The sequence below is a fragment of the Castor canadensis genome, chromosome 9, assembly GCF_047511655.1.
Source record: "Castor canadensis chromosome 9, mCasCan1.hap1v2, whole genome shotgun sequence".
Taxonomy (NCBI): domain Eukaryota; kingdom Metazoa; phylum Chordata; class Mammalia; order Rodentia; family Castoridae; genus Castor; species Castor canadensis.
In genome coordinates this window covers 43,009,972-43,031,657 of record NC_133394.1, presented here as the reverse complement: position 1 = coordinate 43,031,657, position 21,686 = coordinate 43,009,972, and the positions used below count along the sequence as shown (strand labels likewise).

The 21,686-nt window shown below is 39.8% G+C and overlaps 1 protein-coding gene across 6 annotated transcripts in view; it reads left to right on the top strand.

The window, feature by feature from the left end:
• The window catches only part of Elovl6 (ELOVL fatty acid elongase 6), a 111,628-nt gene extending 90,474 nt beyond the window's left edge, over nucleotides 1–21,154 (top strand). For all 6 annotated transcript variants that reach the window (XM_074041538.1, XM_020186275.2, XM_074041539.1 and 3 more), the window contains 2 exons: nucleotides 12,542–12,693; nucleotides 18,810–21,154. In XM_074041538.1, the coding sequence (XP_073897639.1) occupies nucleotides 12,542–12,693; nucleotides 18,810–19,234 (577 nt within the window). In that variant the 3' untranslated portion in view covers nucleotides 19,235–21,154. The remainder of the gene's footprint in view (nucleotides 1–12,541; nucleotides 12,694–18,809) is intronic.
• The last annotated feature ends 532 nt before the right edge of the window (nucleotides 21,155–21,686 follow it).

The window sequence follows — 21,686 nt, the reverse complement described above, 5'->3', positions numbered from 1 at the left end:
TTTGTAATACCCAACACCAATGATAGTCATACATGTCATAGCTCTCAAATACCTATTGAAAACCTAAGAGCCCCAGGGTGAGTCCAGGCATCACTCAGTTCCACACTTTTCCCCTAAGGATATTTAAAATCACTTGTGGAAAAAAAAAAAAAACAACTTACAGCATTTCAAGTTTCTTATACCTTGAGGGTTAAAAATAAAATTCTGTTTGTGGAAAGAAAAGGCAGCTCTTCTGGGATAGGACTGGTGGAATGCCAAGCTAGAATACCAACCATCAGACAAAGGTGTAGGCTTTTTTTTTGGGTGGGGGTGGGATGTTGCTGGGGTTTGAACTCAGGGCTTCGTGCTTGATAGGCAGGTACTCTATTGCTTAAGTCATGCCTCCAGTCATTTTTTTTCTGGTTATTTTGGAAATATGGTCTTGACTTTTGTTCGGGCCCATTTGGTCTGAGATCCTCCTATTTTACACTTTCCTCCAATGCTGGGATAACAGACATGCACCACCATGTCCAGCTTTTTTCCACTGAGATGGGGATCTCACAAACTTTTTTGCCCAGGCTGGTCTGAAACTGCAGTCCTCCTGATCTCAGCCTCTCAAGTTGCTAAGATTGTAGGCCCAGCACCTGGCTGAGATACGGTTTCTTAGTAAGAAGGAGGATATCTATAGATGGCTCGTCTTGAAAGCTACCAGAATTGTGTCATTAAAATCTGACAGATGGACCTTAAAAATAAAATTTGTGAGGAGAAAGGAAAAGCACAGAAATAAGCTATCTAGGTAGGAGAATCTAAGCCTATTGCTAACTCTTCAAATTAATGGACCATAACAAAATTTTCTTAATTTAGACCTATTATATGCAAATAAATATATTATAGTGAGCTTTTCTATGCTGTGATTTTCATTTTCAAAATGAGTTTGTGACTAAATTAGGACTAGGAGTTGTTACTGCCTCATCATATAGGACAACAGAAAGCTTTGATTTGGGTTTTGAAGTGTGGGAGAGTAAAAACCAGGCTTCCTTCCAACCATAGGAAGGTCCTGAAATGGAGTTGAGGGGACGCCAGATAAGGCCACTTGGATCTTCAGATGTCAGAGGAGCTATGCCAGCATCTTGGAGATAGTCAGATAGGAGACTGGATTAGCCACCAGTTCAGAGATAAAAGTGCTGTGCTGGGATATCTTTTAGGATTTCCCTTGGAGCGGTTGGAATGACTGCCAGGGTTACACATTTGAGGGGAAGCCCATCTGAGTGCCATCCATCTACACTTTGCAATTGAAGAGTTTAATAGTGAGTTTCCTAGAAATACAAGTACAAAGGATTTTCACAGATAACACTTTCACTTTTTCCTTAAGCCTACAGATCCAATGTTCAGAGAGATCAATGGTTAGCTGCTAGGAGTTAGGCAGTATAGGAGTCCATAGCTATCAGTCAACAGGTTTCAGTCAATCCCTGTCTGTCTGTCCCTCTAATCTCATGATAAGGAACTGAGCTTGTGTGATCAGGAGGTTGGCCTCACCTTCTCTCATTATGAAGTTCCCTTCCAGAGAGCTTTCCAGGGGTTTCAGGCCCAGGAATCCTTTGGAAACTTTCCTGAAATTTTCTGTACTTCTGTGCATCCCTATTTTTAAAAATAAAATAAAGAAAAGATGTGATTTAGAAGGGAATATCTTTTCCACTGAGCTGTCTAGGTTGAGAGAGAGAGAGAGAGATCTCCACCAGTCATGCTTGCAAGTGAAATATGTTATAGAACATATGCACACCTGCTCTAACAAAAATAACTAAACGTGGGGGGTGGGGAAGAAGCAAAGCCAAGCTCTTTTCAATGAGGAATGAGGCATAGCGCAGAGATTATCACCAAGAAGGCATTTATAATTAATAAATAGTTGTAGAATGACTGCCCATTACCTCTGTCTTCTTTGGTATGCCTCATGAGCATAGTAATTCAATTATCATGAATGACTATAAAATCTCAGAAAAAAATGTGCTGCTTTAGAAGATGCTGAGGATCTAGTGGACCTTAAGGCTAGGGTGCCCAAAGGAAGAAACTGGATATGTGAAAGAGCAGAAACACGATTTATGTTTCCTCCCTTTCTTGGGGTTATAATAAGACTCACAGAAGTTTAGAACTGGGTTCAAATAGGACATTTCTAGTCCCCTCTTTTTGTTTTATTTTGGTGGGAGTGGTGTTTGAACTTGGGGCTTTGAGCTTACAAAGCAGGCACTCTACCTCTTGAACCTCTACCTCTGCCTCCAGTCCATTTAGCTCTGGTTATTTTGTAGATGGGGTCTCGTGAACTATTTCCCCGGCTGGCCTTGAACTATGATCCTCCCAATCTCAGCTCTCAGGTAGCTAGGGTTACAGGCATGAGCCACCAGCACCCAACTAAGTCCCCTCATTTTAAGGACATGGAAAACTAAGGGCCAGAAAACCTTTGCCCCTTCCTTTCTTGCTTGCTTGCTTGGTCAGACTGGGTTGAGGAAAGAGACTGTGCAGATAATGTTACATGGCATAATTCAGCTATTTTCCCAATAAAATTGGGAGAAACAAAGAGTTTGGTTTCCTCACATAGCTGGAAACCTGGTCAGCCTGTGAAGTGAAGTTAATGGAGCAGTGCTATTAGTCTTGGCATTGGAATTGTTACTGTCCTCATCACCTGGTAATATTCCAGAAGAGATGAAGAGTTTTCCCAATGCAATACAGTTTCTGCATAAACAAGATGACTAACCACTTTTGTAATCCTAATGAGTTTTTTTGCTTTAACATTAATCTTGACTATATCCACATTTATTTTAGTTTCAGTTTGTTTTTGTTTTAGTTTGTAGAATTCTTATTTCAGTTGTATAATTTTCATTTCCACTATACTTAATTAGAGCCACTAATGGTAGTACTTTATCTCTTTGTTCTCATTATAAAAGTCTGGAACCCAGCACAGTGTTCTTTCCATATGAAGTTGAACATCCAAATTCCTCAGGCCTGGCCACACCTCCTCAGGAGTCTCATCAGTGGTTGAGTGGAGAAGTCTAGGCAAAGGAAGAAAGCAGTCACCAGGGAACATTAATTCTGTCAAATTTAGCAGAATTCTAAGGCTTAAAATTCAGGGAGAAGGGTTCTCATCCAGGACTGTAGTGATTCATGGGTAGCAACTCTATCCATTAGTTACACAAGCAGCTTCATTCACAGGCCCATAGAGAGGACATAATACAAAGCGATGTCACCATGGCATCCATAATTCATAGATAGACTATGACAGCATTTAAAAATCCATGCTGGCCCAACTGGTATGAGCTGTGTCCCAGGCATTGGAATTGTTGTAGTGTTCCAAATGATTGTCCTGTCCAGCCAGGCTTGACATGTACCCCTAAACATCAGTCTCAGAAGCAGCTGTCAGGTCAAAGCAAATGCTGAGCTATAGATGGAAGAGTCCTCTACATAGAAACTGTGGTTTCTTGGGCCAGTCCTCTTTCGGCCTGTTTTCTTTGTCTATAAAACAGGATGATGCCCCATGGACATGTGGTGAGAATCAATTTTTATCCTCTAGTTGCTCAGTGAAGTTCTTTAAATGTGAAATTCCCTGAAGATCTTACACAGAGTAAAATAATTGAGACTGAGCGTGAGGTAGGCAGTAGCCACCTTCACTGTGGTAGTGCCAGGAAGATGAAGTCCCACCTGCTCATGGTGAAACTTAATAGTAGCTCAAGTAACACATTATCTTAGTCAAACTAGATGTTATAAGTCCTTTCGGCAGGTATTACATCTCTTGGGACATGCTAACGGAGATCCATCCTGTCATTGTACCAGTTTCCCTCATTATTTTTAATCTCTTCATGCCTCCTCTCTCCATACTCTGCCAGGCTGGTTTTGATATGGTTTGTTTTTCATACTTGGCCCCAGTGTGACTTTGCTTTGCCAGGTACCTGGAGCAAATGGGTCATCCAAAGTTGCACATTTCAGATGCAAGGACTAGGTTTATCAGCGTTTATCATGTCAGAGAGCTGAAAAGCCATGGAGTTATCTATCATTCAATCCCTTAAGGCATTTTTATGCTAGTTAAAAAAAAAAAAGATTTACAAGTTAAGGGAAGTAAACGCATGTATCAGAAAATGAATGCAACCTATCCTATCAAACATTTCATGAGAACATGTGTTTGAGACTGAAGTTTTCTGACTTACAAGGGGTGAGTGGGGACTGGAATTGTGGGATGCACTAACAGCTTCTCTGAGATTCAAGGCTTTCCTCACTGTTTCTCTCATGAAGTCTTCAGCACGGATAGACTCAGTGACGTGTAGCATTTAATTAGTCTAGGAGTTGATCATATGCTATTTAATAGTCCTTTTTAAACGTCATTACAAAGCATGCAGTGGACAGTACTTGAGGATTCAGGTTTCCACGTTATGTTTCTAAAGAGGCCTTATCTGTCATTGTTAGCCCAGTCTAAACCAGGGTCAGCTTTTATGCCGAGTACTTTTCTTTCTTATTATGTATTTCCCTTTCTAATTATTTCCACTGTTTTTCATGGTTGTCATTGACTAATTCCACTCTAGAATAAAATGGCCATCTAAAGTCTCTGAAAAGGAAAGAACTAATGCTTAAGTAACTTTGGACTTTTAAAGTATCATTTTTTTAATTAAAAAAAAATCCTTGGGCTGGAGGTGTGGCTCAAGCAGTAAAGCATCTGCCTAGCAAGCACAAAGCTCTGAGTTCAAACCCCAGTACCACCAGAAAGGAATTATTTGACATCAGCTATCAACTTAAAATATGAGCAATGTTACAAATATTAGAAAAAGAAATTTAAAATGAGTTTTCTAATAGCTTCTATAAAAGGAATACATTGGTGTGCTGAAACAAAATTCTAATAGCAATCCTACTTAAAATTTTAAACATTTCTTCCATAAATATCTCATTACAAGTGTGATACATGTCTTTATAGCCTTTAAAAAATGTACACAAGTTGAATCATACCACGTGGACTGTCCACTCCTTATATTTTTCACTGAGTCGTATGTCTGGAATTTTTTAACATCAACCTGTTGTACTGCATTCCTTGTTATTATTTAACCATTTTCATCTGTGGACATTTAGATTATGTTCTAATCTTTTTTGTTCTTGTTATTAGTGCAGAACATCCAACTTGAGATACTTTTGTAAGTATTTTTATGTGGTTGTTATACTCCACCAGGGGAATTACTAGGTCCAAATAATGTGTGTATTTTCAATTATGATATATGCAATGAGTAATTTTAGCCTCATGCTTCCTGAGTCACAAGATGTGTGGGAGAGTTTCAACCTTTTTAATGGAAGTATCTGGTTTAAGGTTCAAACCTAGAAATACCAATCAGTAGTAAAAGATAAAATGAAATTATGTACTCTACATTGTTAGCGGAGGAGTAGGGGAAGTAAATGATCAGATAACCCCATCTAACTACTGACTTCTGGGCAAAGCATTCCATACTTTGGCTAGCTATATTATTATTGAAAACTGTGTTTTCAGAGAAGACTAAATACCACACCAAACATTCTTTACTGAGGATGCTGTCACAAAGGTGGGAAGGGTTTAGAATTTGGGTTGGACGTTATCAGTAGAGACCATAGTGACCTGAATTCTCTGATTCTGTATTGTAGGCACTTTAGTCCTGTATCATCTCTTGAGTCTAAAGTATCTCAGTGGACACTGGGTTTATTCATTTATTTTAACCTGCTCTGAGATTGTTGGGTATTTGTCCTCCTCTGAAAACGGTCAGTCTAATACCAATAGCAGCTGAGGTCTTATCAGAAACATTTTGGCCCCTCCTGTGTTTATGAAGAGTTGCTACTGTTGGACCAGCCGTTGCCATGTTTTGACAGCTGGCAAGTTCTCACACCTTTTTTTTTTTCTTTCTCTGATTATAGGATAGATGTGTAATAAGACACATTTATTGCCCAATCCTGGAAGTAATTGCACCTTTAGTTATTGAGTTAACAGAGGTTGGGTGTGGTGGAGACTTCAGAATACAAGGATCTGAGGAACTATCTTTGAATTCCAAAACACCTTACATTTATATAGAGGACCAATGGAAAAGTGGTTTTTATCAAACCTTAGTGTTCGTGTGGAAATAATTGAAAGTATTATTGATGATTTGTATGCAAGATTCATTCTTCTTAGATCAGGATTCTGGAATTCTTTAAGTCATTTCTTTTTGACTTCCAGATGGCAATAAAATTGGAAGGTCAAAACAGAGAGTTAAGTCTTTTTCTTAAGTAGATATGTGGTCAGACCCTATGGACAAAGCTTGGATTTGAAGAAGATTAACTATATCTCTTATGCTTCTTTTAAAAAGAACCCCATTATTTACACATGTAAAAGAACTAACACATCCTAAAGGTGAAAGTTGCTGCCTAAACATTTATTCTAACTGTTTCAGTATCTGTTTACCTATATATTCAGAGAGGAATCCCAACCACAAACAAACACATTCTCAGTAGTCTTCAGCTCCATTCATTGTCCCTGGTGTTTTATTATACACATATATTTACATATTATTATGTGTATTGCTTATTTACATGTCTCTTGTCTCCTGATAAAAGTAGGTGATTCTCTGCCTCTCTCCCACCCAGTACTATAGGACCTGACATTTGGTGTTGATTAAATAGCTGCTGGTTCAATAAATGAATCAATGTTTTCTCCTAATGCCAATTTGTTATATATGGGCTAATCAGGGATTAGTGTTGTATTTGTAAGCCTTGTACCTAGCACCATTGTGACTGTTTATTAGTTGTATCAAGTGTGGCCAGGCACCTATTTAAATAGACTTTTTTAAAATTAGAAATCTAATTGGTACTTATTTTAGAATAGTCAAGCAATGCAGAAATGTTTATACCTATCTCACAAAGTAGAGGGTCCCCTCTCTTGCCTATGGACCTCTCCTTCCTGAATTAACTGTCCAGTAGATGCTTTGGGCACCTCCCATGGGAAATGCTAATGATGAGGAAATGGGCCTCTTAGTGGCCCTTCAGCTAGCCAGGACTGTCATTTCCCCTGATCTCTTTGCTCCACTGTGCCTAATGTTGCTAAGAGAGGGCAGAAAGATCCATTGCTCTTTCTACAGAGCCCTCTGTTACCCATTACTGTTATAATCAAAACTAGGCTTGGGCAAGAGAAACTAGATACATCTTCAAACAAAAGTAGCTAAGCATGTGAACCCAGAAAAGGCATGTGACATAGTAGTCACGTGCCCTCATTGAGCACAGTCACACAGACTCTCAGCTTATCTGAGGCCTGGATTTAGAATAATCTTTGTCATCTGATTGGAAGATATCTTGCACATGAGCCAGTTGCTTTTCTAGACCAACAGGTTCTCCTTCAAGAAGTGCTGTGGAAAAGTCTCGTTTTCCCCCCTTATTTTTTCCTTTTCTTCTTTTTTTTATTATTATTGTATTCGGGGTACATGGTGACATTTACAAAAGTTCTTACAATATATCATAATTGAATTCACCCCTCCATCAGTCTCTTTTATCCCCCCTTCCCCCCATTCCTAGAATAGTTTCAACAGATCTTGTTTTTCCGTTTACATACATGTGTATATAATATTTTCTACCATCTTCACCCTCCTACAACACCTTTTCCTTATATCCCTCCCCCAACCCCGCCTACTGATACTATCCCCCCAGACAGGACCTGTTTTTGGAGAAGGCTCATTTTGTGTCCTGTTGTGAGCTTGGTAGTATTGTGACAACTTATTGGTGCATGACCAACTTTCGTGGAGATAAAAATTGGGATCAAGATGCAAAAGGTAGGGGCCTGAGCTAGCCAGGTATGAAGCTTCCTACATGTCCCTGGTCAGGCTAAAGGGATTCCTGACCACTCACTCCAGAGTTGTGCAGGGAGTGGCCGCTCCAGTGTCAGGGAATCTGTTGGAAATGTTTTGAGAAGATGACCAAATAATGGCATACTGCTCCACACTATTCTGACTTGGAGGGCAGTCCTTCCTTGAACTCAGGCTGTGGATGTAATTTTCCTTAACTTCCTTCCTTGCCTTCCTTCCTTCCCTTTCCTTCTCTTCCCTTCCCTTCCCTTCCCTTCCTGCCTACCTTCTCTTCCTTTTCTTTGCCATAAAGTTGATTAAACCCAGGGTCTCACCACAGGCTAGGCAAACACTCTACCACTTGAACCACACCTCTGGTCCTTTTATTCGTATTTTGTTTTTGAGATACATCTCACTGGCTTTTCCTAAACTGGCCTTCAACTTGTGATCCTCCTGCCACTGCCTCCCCAGTAGATGGGATTACAGGCATGGGTCACCACGCCATGCCTGGAATCTTTCTTTATAAAGAGATCAGTGATAGCTTTCAGAGAGGGAAAGGAAGCTGTCAGACCAGTAGGGAGAGGAGAGACCAGTGCAGATGTGGATGTATCATGCAGGTGCATGGAGCATATCAACCTACAGGAATCAACCTAGCATTATTGGGAGAAGATAAATAGATAAGATGTAGGTAGGTAGATAGGTAGGTAGATATACACACATTCTGAGTTTTCATAGCAGTATGAGAATAATATGAATATAAACTACAGACAGTCATTAGGGTGAGTCAAGTTCTCTATAAATTGATTCCTTGCCTTTCAGTCAGGGATAATTAGCTTTAACCTTTCTTACCTAACGAAATGAGGCAAAGCTGATTTTCAATGTTGAGGGACAGGCAAAATAAACAGCAATAATAATAAATAGTAATAGAGTAAGAATAACAAAATTATAAAAACTTATTGATCATGTGTATATCAGATACTTGACACTAACTAGATATGCAACTTAATATTGTATTATAAAACTCATAGAATTAATTTGCAAGCCATATTCTCATTTCAAATGACAAAAGACAACTTCCCCAGTAATGAAACTAGCAAGTGATCTAGCCGTGACTAGAGCCTAGTGTGTACAAAGGCTTCACTTTGCAATGCTGATCTGTTGGTAGTGGTTTAGAATGTTTGAGAAGTTCAATGCTACCCCTGGGCATAGCCAGAAAGAGGGTTGAGCTGATCAGCACTGCCTGCATGTAGATAAATAAGGACTGGGAGGTACATATTTACCTATTGCATCACACTGTCTCTCAAGGTAATATAACTTAGGGAAGAAAAAAATGTCTTCTCTCTTTGAAGTATATTTTGGTAGTGGGTCACAGTGTGGTTGCTATTATAAGAAGAGCCACTTGGTTCTAAAGTCTGCAGTGGCTGAGATGTGCCAGGGGCAGAGATGCTGGCTTCCCACACATAACAATCATCCTATTGGCCAAGCAGCTCCCCCACCGTCCCCCAGCAGTAGCATTGTCATATCACAATGCGCCTTTGCCCAGAGACACAGAGGCCCAATGGCTGGCACTGATGTTTTCTCTGAAAAGTGCCACTGTCCTGTGTTCTGAGTCAGCCTTGTTGTTCAGAGCTTAGGGAATGAGGCTAACGTCCAGATATGGGACAATAATATGTGCTCTATACACTTGTCAGCATTATTATGGTTCACTGTGGTACCAAAACCTTCAATTCTACACTTCTCTGCAATGATGTCTCCAGGCCCTAACCCTTGAACTTGTGAATATCTATTTGTCCCTAATTCAAATGCCACTTCCTGTGAACGCTTCCAGGACCACCACTACCAGCCAGAGTTAGCTTAATGATATCTGTCACCCTAGGATCTAAAACTATGCCACTAAATACTTAATGACTTAAAGGATAAATTAAATTGTGTTAAAGTATTCATGATTAGAAATTGGAAGCAAGCTACAATGATTTTTAGACCATGAAGGTGAAAGGAAAATATTCCAAAGGTACTTTCTTTTGATCTTCCCTAATCTCTCACAAAGCACACAGTCTAGCAGCAGATATAGTACAGGAAGAGTTCTAGGCTGTGTGTTTCTGCGTATGTGGGCTGGAACTAATAGAGAAGGTGATATTTTTATGAAATGTGCTCAATGATTCAGAAAACTCATAGAGCCAGAGCTAATAGGAAATGATCAATGTGTTTGAAAGGGTGCTTGTGTGTTTCCTTGCTTTGGGCTTGTACCAGCCACTGAAATCTCCTACACTAGTATATGAAAAGCAGCATCTTGGGCTGGAGTTGTGACTCAACCAGTAGAGTGCCTGCTTTGCAAGTTTAAAGTCCTGAGTTCAAACCCCAGCCTCACCAAAACAAACAAATGGAAAGCAGAATCTATGATTAGATGTACTTTATGGCCACTGATGGGTTTTTGGCTCAAAATGTTCACTGGTGTTCAAGTCTACTGAAAGTCAGGTCTAGTGTGTTGTGTCTCCCAGAAGGCCTGAGCTGCACATAATATAAAACAGAACTCCTGATAGCTTAAACATTAGGGAAGATTTATTGTCTCAAAAGCAAGATACTTTGAGATAGGACCACAGAAAGATGAGTTGATTCACCAGCTTAGTCACTGTTCTGCTATCCTGAGTTGGTTTTGTCATCAAGGAAGCATTCACATTTGGAAAATGACTGCTGCATTTCCAGACAGCAAGTGGTGAAGAGCAAGGAAACCTTGCAGCTCTCACACATCATCACATGGCTAGAATTGAGTCACATGGCCACCTTAACAAGTCATAGTATGGAAACTGAGATCTAACACTGATTTAGATACTTAAGATTTGCCCCTAAATTGAAGACAAGGTGATTTTCCTTGAGTGAATCAAAAGTTGCAAGAACCAGAACGAGTGCTCCTTTAGCATGGAACAGGAAGGAGGTACTTAACTTTGAATGGGCAGTCAACAGTGTCGCTTCGTATGCTCATAGAAAACCATATTCCTATTTCCCAATTACATTCTGTAGCAGCAAATCAAAAATGTCCAAGGTGCAATTCCTTACTTGGATGATGATGGAATTTCTCATTAAAGTTTAGCCATCATCTTTTGAGGTAAAGACAAAACAAAAAATAAATTTAGGTAACAACAACAACAACAAAAAAATCTCATTAGCTGATATTACCAATGAAATCCAACTCCCTGTGAAGACTTAAATCATTCCACTAGATGACATTTCTTTGAGATTACACAGGAAACCTTGGAGTGAATGAAGAAAAGCTTCCCAACCAGGTAAAAATGCATTTCAAAAGTTCTTAGGCAGAGAACAGGAAGCACCAAAAGTGCTGGATTAGTTGGTTCACGCTGAACAGGATAGAATGGCAGGCAGTGAGGATGAAGCTGTGGAGGTCCTGGTAAGAAACTGGAGCTTTCATCTGAATGCAGAGGGAAGCCACTGAAGGATTAAACAGGATTGGCAACTGGAAATGACAGTGATCTCGTGCATTGAAATGAGAAAGACTATCTACTATGGACGTAAGGCTTTTAGAGAAGCTATTTACAAAGTCCCAGCTTGATAGATAGTTACCAGGAATTCAACTTCATTGCCTTGCTTCTCTGCAAACTTGACCTTTAGTTCTAGATGGTGGGTACATTTTGTGGACAGGTTAGCTTTGTGGAATGACTCATTCTTGGCAACTCTAACACTTTTTAAATTTAAAAAAAGTGTCTCTATGTCTTCTCTGGGAAGAGAAAGAAAAGCTCCATTTCCCAACTTACCAACGCTCCCCCTCATCTCACTGTTGTTCACACATTGATCTCCCAACTGACTTCTGGAAGGGGACAAAGGATAGGCAGACACTCTCCCCATGGGACTAGCCAGCTCCCCTTGTGTGCTGGCTGTGGTTTGCATCCTCTGGGACATCCATGGAAAGGCTCACTCTGCAACAGGAACCTACTTGTTCCAGTTGCCAAGTCCTTTCAGGCTTTAGGTCGCATTATTGAGCCAGCACATTCCAGACAGAGCTCTCCTGTTTCCTCAGTAGGTCCTTGGTTTAAAAAAAAAAAAAAAAAACCAAAAAACTCCTGAAGGGGTGTTCTTGTTGTTGTCTTCATATTTTCAACAAGATTTCCCTTTTCCCACATTCTTTGTGAAGCACCTATGCCTATGTAGAGGTAAACATGATAAAGAACAACATTGAGCCATTCAGATGCATGGCTCTTGGAGCTGAGCAGAGACTGCTTCTGTCTGTCATGGGTGGAAGTTCCTGAAAGGAGGCTTCTTGTGGCTACCATGGAATCCAAAGATGACTCAGAGAGTGGGAATGGGTCGCCAAGGAGTCACATCCAGATGCAGAGGAAGAGTTGGCTTAAAGAGATGAACAGATTTTTAGGGAGGAGAGCCAGTGGGGCATGGAAAAAGTCTGGCCATGGGGCAGAACTGAGATAACTCTAAGAATTTGCAGCTGTCATATTCTTCCCATGGAATAATTTTCAGGTTGATACACAGGGGTCATCAGAGTTCCTCCTGTGGTCCTGCTTGGGACAATATTTCCCGCTTCCATGACCTCACTCTGGGACATTGATGAAGATTAGTGGGTGTTGTATATGGTATTCAGAATAAAGAGTTGTGTTAGCTTTTGCTTACCAAACATTTAAAGATGCTTCCAAGTAAATGGAAATTACTGTGATTCTTCATCCAGTGTGTTCTGGTATGGTCATGTCAGAAGTGAAATGCTTTTCCTAACTGTTGTTTCTTTTCTCTTCACTGTGAAGTATATTCGGTGCTCTACGTACTGGTGCTTACATGGTGTACATTTTGATGACCAAAGGCCTGAAGCAGTCAGTTTGTGACCAGAGTTTTTACAATGGACCCGTCAGCAAATTCTGGGCTTATGCATTTGTGCTAAGCAAAGCACCCGAACTAGGTGAGTTGTCTTCCCTCTTTCCGTTTCCTCTCCCTCTCTTTGCAGCCACATATCCACAGTACTTCCTAAAAATGAACAAAGAAACAAACAGCTTACAGGTCTTGCTTTGTTGGTTGCAGGAAAGCGATAATGAATTTGAGGTTTTGACTGACTTGTACTTTCTTTTTTTCCCCCTCTCCTTTCATTTTAATAGTTTTGCATCATGTGTATTAACAGCTACATAGTTTACATAGAACATGCTGATTTCAAAGGAGAACTATGCATTTACTACATTCATACATCTGCAGTCAGTCCTGTATCAAAAAAGATGGGGGAAGGGTTAAGGATACCTATATACAGCATAAAAGTCAGGGGGAGTTAACCTTTCTCATCTGAGTAATTCTCAAATTGCCACAATGCAGGAAGTTATTTTAAAGAAAAAAACCCTCAAGAGTAAAGAATATATTCTCAGGCCAGCCCCAGTTGAGAACAAATCTTCTGATTCTGAAATCTTATGAACCTAAGTAAAAAAAAAAGAATCACTATGAAAGAAATATTTCTGACAAGACAATCTTTTTATTCACAAAATTTAAATATTCTCATAGAATTAAAAAAATTCCTAAAAAATACATCTGTAGAGTTTCAGGCATTTTCTGAAGAGTCAAGTTGGAAAACCACTTCTGTAGCCTAAGATTTTGCACTTAGTACTCCTAATACAAGTCTAAAAAGCAGCTTCCTGGGACCTGATCTGTAAAGTTCATATCACAAAATTCTGTTTTACGTTCAGGAGTCATTCTGTTCTAGCCCTTATTAAATGCCTGGTCCAATGTAGTTACTTAATGTGAATTTACTGACTGACTGGCTAGTGTGGACTGAATCCACTTGTGGACTGAATCCACACTAGTGAGTTTCACTCCAAGACTGTCTTTATAGGCACTATAAAAGGTTAACTCCCCCTGACTTTTATGCTGTATATAGGTATCCTTAACCCTTCCCCCATCTTTTTTGATACAGGACTGACTGCAGATGTATGAATGTAGTAAATGCATGAAATGTCTACCTTTTACTACTCGCAGCATTTTTTTTTTCTTTTCAGTACTGGGGTTTGCACTCCGAGCCTTGTGCTTGCTAAACAGGTGCTTTACCACATGAGCTGTACCTCCTGCCCTTTTGGGTTTTGTTTGTTTTTACATAGGAACACACACTAATATCGCCCTGGCTAGCCTTGGGCAGTGATTCTCCTACCTCCACCTCCCAACTAGCTGGATCTTGGACTACAGGCATATGATACCACACCCACACCCAGCAACAATTTTTTTAAGCAAAAATGTTGTCTTATTTATGGTTCAAAAGCAAAGAAGTGGTCTCAGTCTTTTATTCTAAAAGTGCCTTTTCTGTACAAGAACTCCACATCTCTGGTGTTCTGAGTTCTATCTAGTTGTATTTGAGGGACTCGAGACTAAAGAGTCCTTTCTACACTTCCTGGAGGGATGTTTTATGGAAGGGCCACCTCAAGCTGTCCACAGTGGTCAGTTTACTTCAAATACATAATTATACCTCTGTTCTCTATCCTGTCTTCTATTCCAGGTTGAAGTCAAAGTTTTAGGACAGAGTTAGAATCCCTGGAGAAGAACTAGTACAGCTCTCAGAGGCATTTATGCTCTCATCCTCTGTGTTGTGTCATCTTGATGATGTCAGTCAGTGACCCCATGTTCCATTCTTCTCTGTCCCACAGAGCATTGAGCATAGTCTTATTCTTGAGCTCAGAAGGAGTCGGACTCAAGTCCATCACTTGCAAGCACTTGGAGGGGGTAATGCTAGCACACTTTTCCTGGAGATGTTCACTTGCAACAGTTATTTGTGGTGATAATTTATTTTATTGGTTGATTGACTGCAGTGCTGAAGGTTGAACCCAAGGCCTTGTGCATGCTAGGCAAACACTCCACTGAGAGCTACATGCCCAACCTCTATGGCAGTTTAATAATCCATCACCTCATAGCTAAAGCTATGGAACTAAAGGGTTGACATTGGGCTGGAGCATTGGGAAAAAATATCCTTTTCATGGCATTGTTCTTTAATGAAGCTAGGGAAATAAATTCTTCTTACAGTTCCAATTCTCATTCTCTCTCCCTTTTTCTTTTTCGCTGTACTGGGGTTTTGAACTCAGGCCCTCACACTTGCTAGGCAGGTGCTCTACCACTTAAGCCACACTCCCAACCCTTTTTACTTTAGTTATTTTTCAGATAGGGTCTCATGCTTTTTGCCTGGGCCAGCCTCAGACCTCAATTCTCCTACCCCCCAACTCCTCTGTAGCTAAAAACATGAAATACTGTCCTTCAAATACTCTAGAGCTTGTTTGAGGTAACTGCTGAGTCAAAACAGATCTAGGATGTAGCTCAAGTGGTGAAGATTACCAAGCAATCTCAAGGCCCTGAGTTTAAACTCCAGTGCCACTGAGAGAGAAAGAGAGAGAGGAGAGAGATCGAAAAATCAGTGCATGTGTCCCCAAGACAGCCAGCCCAGCCCCAGCCAGCAAAATGTATCTGCCTAGATGCTTTTTCATACATTTTGGAGGTTAAATTCCCTCCCAGTTTTTTTTGCAATTAGGAAATTTCATCATCACCATTTAATTAAGAAAAATTTTTCCATTTGGATTTTTTTTTTTTTTTTAGGTCACAAATTCTTCCTTTCAGTGTTCTAAGATTCTGGACTCCCTTTTGACTACCAGAAAGAAAAGGTCTTATGAGAAGAAAAAAAAAAAAAAAGAACAGTTTTCTCATATACAAAACAATGAAACTGTAGTTTTCCCCAAAATCCTGATGCCTGCAATTTTCCCTAAACTTGCTTTCTTTTTTTTATCCTGCAATAAGATGGACATAATATTCATACCGTTGTTTAACCATCATGCCATCCGTCTCTGAAACTTTCATATTTCTCCCAGCTGAAACTCTGTACCCATTAACACTGCCCCTCCTGTTCTCCCTTCACTAAATTCTTAATAATTGCAAGAAGGACTCTGTGTTTCAGCAGAACACAGTGAGCTCATTTCAATGAATTTACAGTGTTACACTGGACTAGAACAAGTGAGAGCCAGAGAGCCACCACTCTGCTTTGTGTGCCAAATCCTTAGTGCCTACTGTTTGAATTATATTAAAACCTGCTGAGATTTGCTTTTGTTAAAACTTGGAAGCATCTGCTCTGCGTCTAGGTCCTTGCTCAGTTGAGCTTGTCATTGTTTTTGAAACTCTGACTCAGCAGCACTCCAGTTAACTGTGAAGAGGGGCTCAGTCGTCCGTGGGTCAAACCACACATGCAAAGTAACCTCGCCACATCTTTTGGTGGCCCTGAATGCGCTGGAGGTTTCCAGATGCTGATTGACTTCTGCAGGAGATACACAGAGGTCTGCACTTAGCAGGTGCATAGGCAGAAGATTAGTTCAGGAGGGACACTTGGTGCAAGAGCCCTTCCTCCCAGCTGTCTCTTGACTGAAGACAATTGGGCCAAAGGTTAGCAAGATCATGGTAAAGAGAACATGAACCAGGAGGTAGCTCAAGTAGGTGACATAAATGAAACCTTCAAGAGTCCAAAGTCCTAGTGCTTATACTTGGCCGATATCTGTTCCACAATGTCAACTAGACCTTTGGCCAAGACAGATTGGTTCGTAAATATCAGATACACAGTCCTTAGGATAGTTTTCATTTCTGGATCCCTCTATAACTTCTGGCAAGCTTGTAAATGTCACAACTTGGCATGACTCATGGCAAGGTAAATGTAATACTATGTAGTCTCTCAGAGGAACAATAATTTATACCTGCCAGAATGGCGTAAGCCAATGCATCTAACCCGCAGTATCGTAGACCGACCGTGAAAGGTCCTGGTTGGCCCTTCCAGAACTTCACTGGGTCCCTCTTCCCAATGGAAATCCCCATTCTGTGGATCTGAGGTCTTAAAGACAGTGACCATGGTATGACTTTGAAGTGGTCCCATTGAGCAGCTCCAGGGCCATTGTTGGGAGATACTCGTTACTCATCCAAAAACTTACTATTTGTTCTGACAAAAAAAAAAATTCTTAAGTGACTTCGAATTAATTTTGTTTTCAAAATTTCATGTCATGTATTTCCCCATCCACTCCAATCCCCTCCCCAAAGTAACTAAAAATATGCCTCAGGTCAAACCTGAGACTTCCCCAACCCCACCCCTAGACAGGAAAAACACAAAGCAATCCTCAACTTTAGAATTGCAGACTACTCTCATTCCACATTAGCTTTTTCTACTATAGTCAGTTTTAATTGTGCTTTAGATGATAAAATGTTAATATAAGAATGATGATAGAATTAAATTAAATCTAAAGAATTAGGATGAAATACTGTTGCTTTGTGCAAATAACTTTTATTACAATGTGTTTGGATATTGTATCAGATTGATATTTTTAATTAATGCAAAGAGACTCATAAAAATCTTCGCAATTATGAATGACTCTGTTTTTAATATAAAATTCCTTGGACTTCTACCTCCTTTCCACTGTTAACAAAGGTAGGCTGGAATTATTGTATCTCCATTACAGTCTACAGAGGGAAGGCAGTCACAGAGCAGTAATTACCAAAAGTGGTAGATCTTTGACAGGCATGCTAAAATAGCATGGTTTAACAGGAAGAAGTAGACCCCAGGTCTCCTGACACCAGTTTTGGTTCTTAAGTATACACATGAGAGTGACTGTCACCATCTGTTCATTATCAGCCTATCTGATATTGATAGACATAATAAAAAATTAAGCTTCTCACAAGAGAAAAGACTTCAATGGAAATTTTATAGTTGATTCAGAAATGAGGAAATTGACAACTTTGCTTTTGGGTTCTAAACAAACATGAAGTATTAATGTTTAATAATTCAGTAGAGAAATAAACTAATAACTCCAGATGAATGTTATGGGGTACCACAGCCATCAGAACATTTAGCTTTTCTGAAGCCCAGAATTTTTGGACCTTTTCTAATGTCAAGAATTTCAGGCCATCCACAAAGTATGTGAGGTATAAGACAGCAATAACTGCTGGCTTCCTTTATGCTTAATGAAATTGCAGAATAAGAAGAACTTTCTAGAAAGAAGTCATATTTGTGTAAGGTGTTGGTTTTTCCATGTCTGATAACCATGGAGATAGGAGAGGGGCTTTTACCTATGTAAACCTCTTTCTGTCCTGCATATCTTTTTATCTTACTTATTAATGGAACTGAGTGAACTTGATAGTGGACTTCCTCCACATCCATTTTTACATAAATGTTCTACATTTTATATTTTTTCATACACAGAAAGGAGAATTCATTGTAGAAGTAGAGCATTTGCCTGCCTGAGCATAATTCAGTCTTCTGTCGTATAAATTCCTTACCCTAAACTAGTAGTCTTCTTCTATACAGGAATATTGTTAGAAAATTTTGTGATAGGGAACAGATAATTCCATAAAATGAAAAGCATTATTTTCAGTATTTTCCTCACTTGATTCATTGGTATAAAATATTCTCTTTACCCTCATCTGCAAATGTATATAAAAGATGAGTTTTGGTCCTCCTTTTCCATCTTTGTCTTTTGTATAAATCTTGCTTTTCTTCCTGCCATATGCAAAGGCTTCACATTTTACAGAAGCTTACAAAGATAGGTGTTTGAGGGATACCTTTGTTACACACCAAAGAAAAGTTATGGTTTTACCACTCAAGAGGCCTAAGAACATTTTGCTGGGCACTTGCATTTGCCTCCCACTCTGTTTGTCTTGGTTGGTGAATAATCAACAACAAGTCATCTGTCCCCTCCAGGTAGTATTTCTTAAGATGTATGCATGAGTTGAAAATTGGGTGTCCTGGCCCCATATCAAAAGCTAGTAGGCTTTTGTGTAAAATACTTCAAAAGAAACATTTGTCACTTGCTTACAATGGATGAAGAAGGTATGTTGGTCATCCAGACAATTCCAAGCTACTACCAACCCCTTTTTATAGAGAGTGAGGAAACATAACTTGTCCAAATTCACAGACCCAGTTATACCAGTCCACGATTCTGATCCAGCCCTAGCTCAAGATGTCTGCCCTCTTCCAAAACTACCCATGTGTGGTCAGGAGGCTCATGCCCATTCTTTTCCTTCTTTGTCTTCCAGGAGATACAATATTCATCATTCTGAGGAAGCAGAAGCTGATCTTCCTGCACTGGTACCACCACATCACTGTGCTCCTGTATTCTTGGTACTCCTACAAAGACATGGTGGCAGGGGGGGGTTGGTTCATGACTATGAACTATGGCGTGCACGCCGTCATGTACTCTTACTATGCCTTGCGGGCCGCAGGTTTCCGCGTCTCCCGGAAGTTTGCCATGTTCATCACCTTGTCTCAGATCACTCAGATGCTCATGGGCTGTGTCATTAACTACCTGGTCTACTACTGGATGCAGCATGACCAGTGTCACTCCCACTTTCACAACATCTTCTGGTCCTCACTCATGTACCTCAGCTACCTTGTGCTCTTCTGCCATTTCTTCTTTGAGGCCTACATCGGCAAAATGAGGAAAGCAACGAAAGCTGAATAGTGTTGGAACTGAGGAGGAAGCCATAGCTCAGGGTCATCAAGAAAAATAATAGACAAAAGAAAATGGCACAAGGAATCACATATGGTGCAGCTAACACAAAACAAAATATACGAGCAGACACAAAACCCGAGGCAGCTTAGGGATAGTTAGGTTGACTTAACCCAGTAAGTTTATGATCCTTTTTGGGTGAGGACTCACTGAGTGCACCTCCATCTCAAAGCACGGCTGCTGGGAGGGTCCCCCTTCCCCCTTACCTGTCAACTTTAGGACAAACAAAAGCAAAAGAGCGCCAGAGGCAGAAAGAGACTAATAGAAAGCAAGCAAAGGCTAACACCATATGAAAAAAATATCTTTACTAAGTGTTACATTTCTCTAAGAATGGAAGAATTGTACTTTAAAAACTGTGCAAGCACATATGCCTACACACAATCCTTTCTAGTCTTTTTTGACATGAAACTGGAGCCTACAGGAAAGAAAAATAGAAGAGACACAGGGTCTATCTAGAATAATAATGCTTTTGCAGAAAATAAGGCCTTTTTAAGAAAGGTGAGCTGAGAAAAGATGTCTTAATCATTTTATTTCAACTGAAAAAAATAGATCAATATCTCCTCCTTCACTACATAGCCTCAGGCTAGTGAGTTTGCCAAAACCAACCAGGGCACAATACTGTTCCGAGTTCTTTCTGGGAGGATGGAAACCATTCAGCACCCCAGTCCCAAAGGGGCACCTCCATCACAGGGCAATGGTGATGGTTGAATTGTAAATTTTACTCTTAGATGAGAGATGAAGCTTTATCTGTTGTTCAGTAGCTCTAAACTTTTGAACAGAAGAGTAAGAACATAATTAAAAAGATGCATCTTCAAGCAGATGGCTTGAAAATGGAAGCTGCACTGTCTGGGGAAAAAAAAAAAAAACATTGCCACTGGAGCTGGAAGAGGCAGAAAAACATGGGCTGAAGATCTATCCACTACACAGACAACATGGATGGCCCTCCCTACTTGACTTCATACACACTCCTGACTTTCCAAATGAAGCCCTATGGGACAGTCCATGGTTTCTATGTTTTTGTGACTTTCAAAAAGAAATCTTCAGGGCTCTGCCTGATTTTGGGTGAACACTGTGTTTCTGTATCCTCTGCATTTGCCTCCCTAGGCAATGCAGAGGTGTTTAAAGTGCCCTCTGCTGGCCAAGTGGAGATACTTCAACAAATGCTTCATGACAAGTTTAGCTGAAAACAGGTGACAACAAAGCCCCTCTCCCCATAATTATTTCCTCAAATTTTAAATGATATCAGAAATCCATCTATTTTTTGGCAAAATCAGAAGACATCCTTTCTGCTTCAAGTCAGCTTGAGAAATTTTTTTTAAAGGGACTTTTGCTCTGGAACTCAGAAAATCAATTTACTAAGAGCCATATTCTTTAAAAAAAAAAAAGAGCTAGATAATATTATCTGTAATATTTCAGTCCTCTACAAGCCAAATAAATGTGTCAACATTCCTAGTATTTCAAAGGAGCAATTATGTAAAGTTGTTCAAAGTGATATAATAGTATTCTAATTGGTTAAGAAGCTTAATGATTAAGCAAACTAGATAAAAAGATTAGGAGTTACCACACATTGTAGATTATACACACAGAACCCACACATATGCACACAGATGTGGGATACACTGAACTTCAAAGCCCAAATGAATAGCAACACATTTTCTGGCTAGCAGAAACTGTTATCTTTCTTGCTTTATTTGAGAGTGTACAGTAAAAGGGACTTTTTTTCAAATTATTTTTTTATTATTTTAGCTTTAATTGTGCTGTCATTCATGAAACAGCTGCTCTGCTTTTCTGTCAGAGATGGCAAGAGCTTTTCAGCATCTTGTTTGTGTGTAGCATTTAAAAAGAATAAAGTTTTATTCCATTCTGTGTGAATGGCTTGAACAATGAACAAACCAGCCATGCAAACTGAATCATGACTGAAAAAACTGGGGAGGGGCTGTGCAGATTAGGGGAGCTGCTACATCTGGGTGAAATTACTGTGAACAGTCTAGAGTGTCTTTTAAGGTGTTTTCATGTTGGTTTGTAGATGAGACACGATAGATGGTGAGATGTATGCTATCAGGGTAAAATTTGACATGAGTGAAAAGGTAGGTCTCCTACAACTAGGAGACTCATAGGATTCAAATGTTCTTTTTGGCTTTTTTGCACGTACATGATACTGTGCAATAAATAAGTGCCACCAACCCCCACCCCATATCAGAAAATAAGCAGAATAATTAAAATGAGTCAAAGGCCACATATCAGTTGACTTGAGTGTAATTGAAGAGCCAGTTGGAGACTCATCTAGTTGATTAATTTAATTATTTAATTCAATGATTTATCAAGAATGCAGGTTAGAATATGGAAATGAGCATAAACCTTCAAAGGACTAAACGATGCTTCCCAAAGGCACTTTCATGTTCTT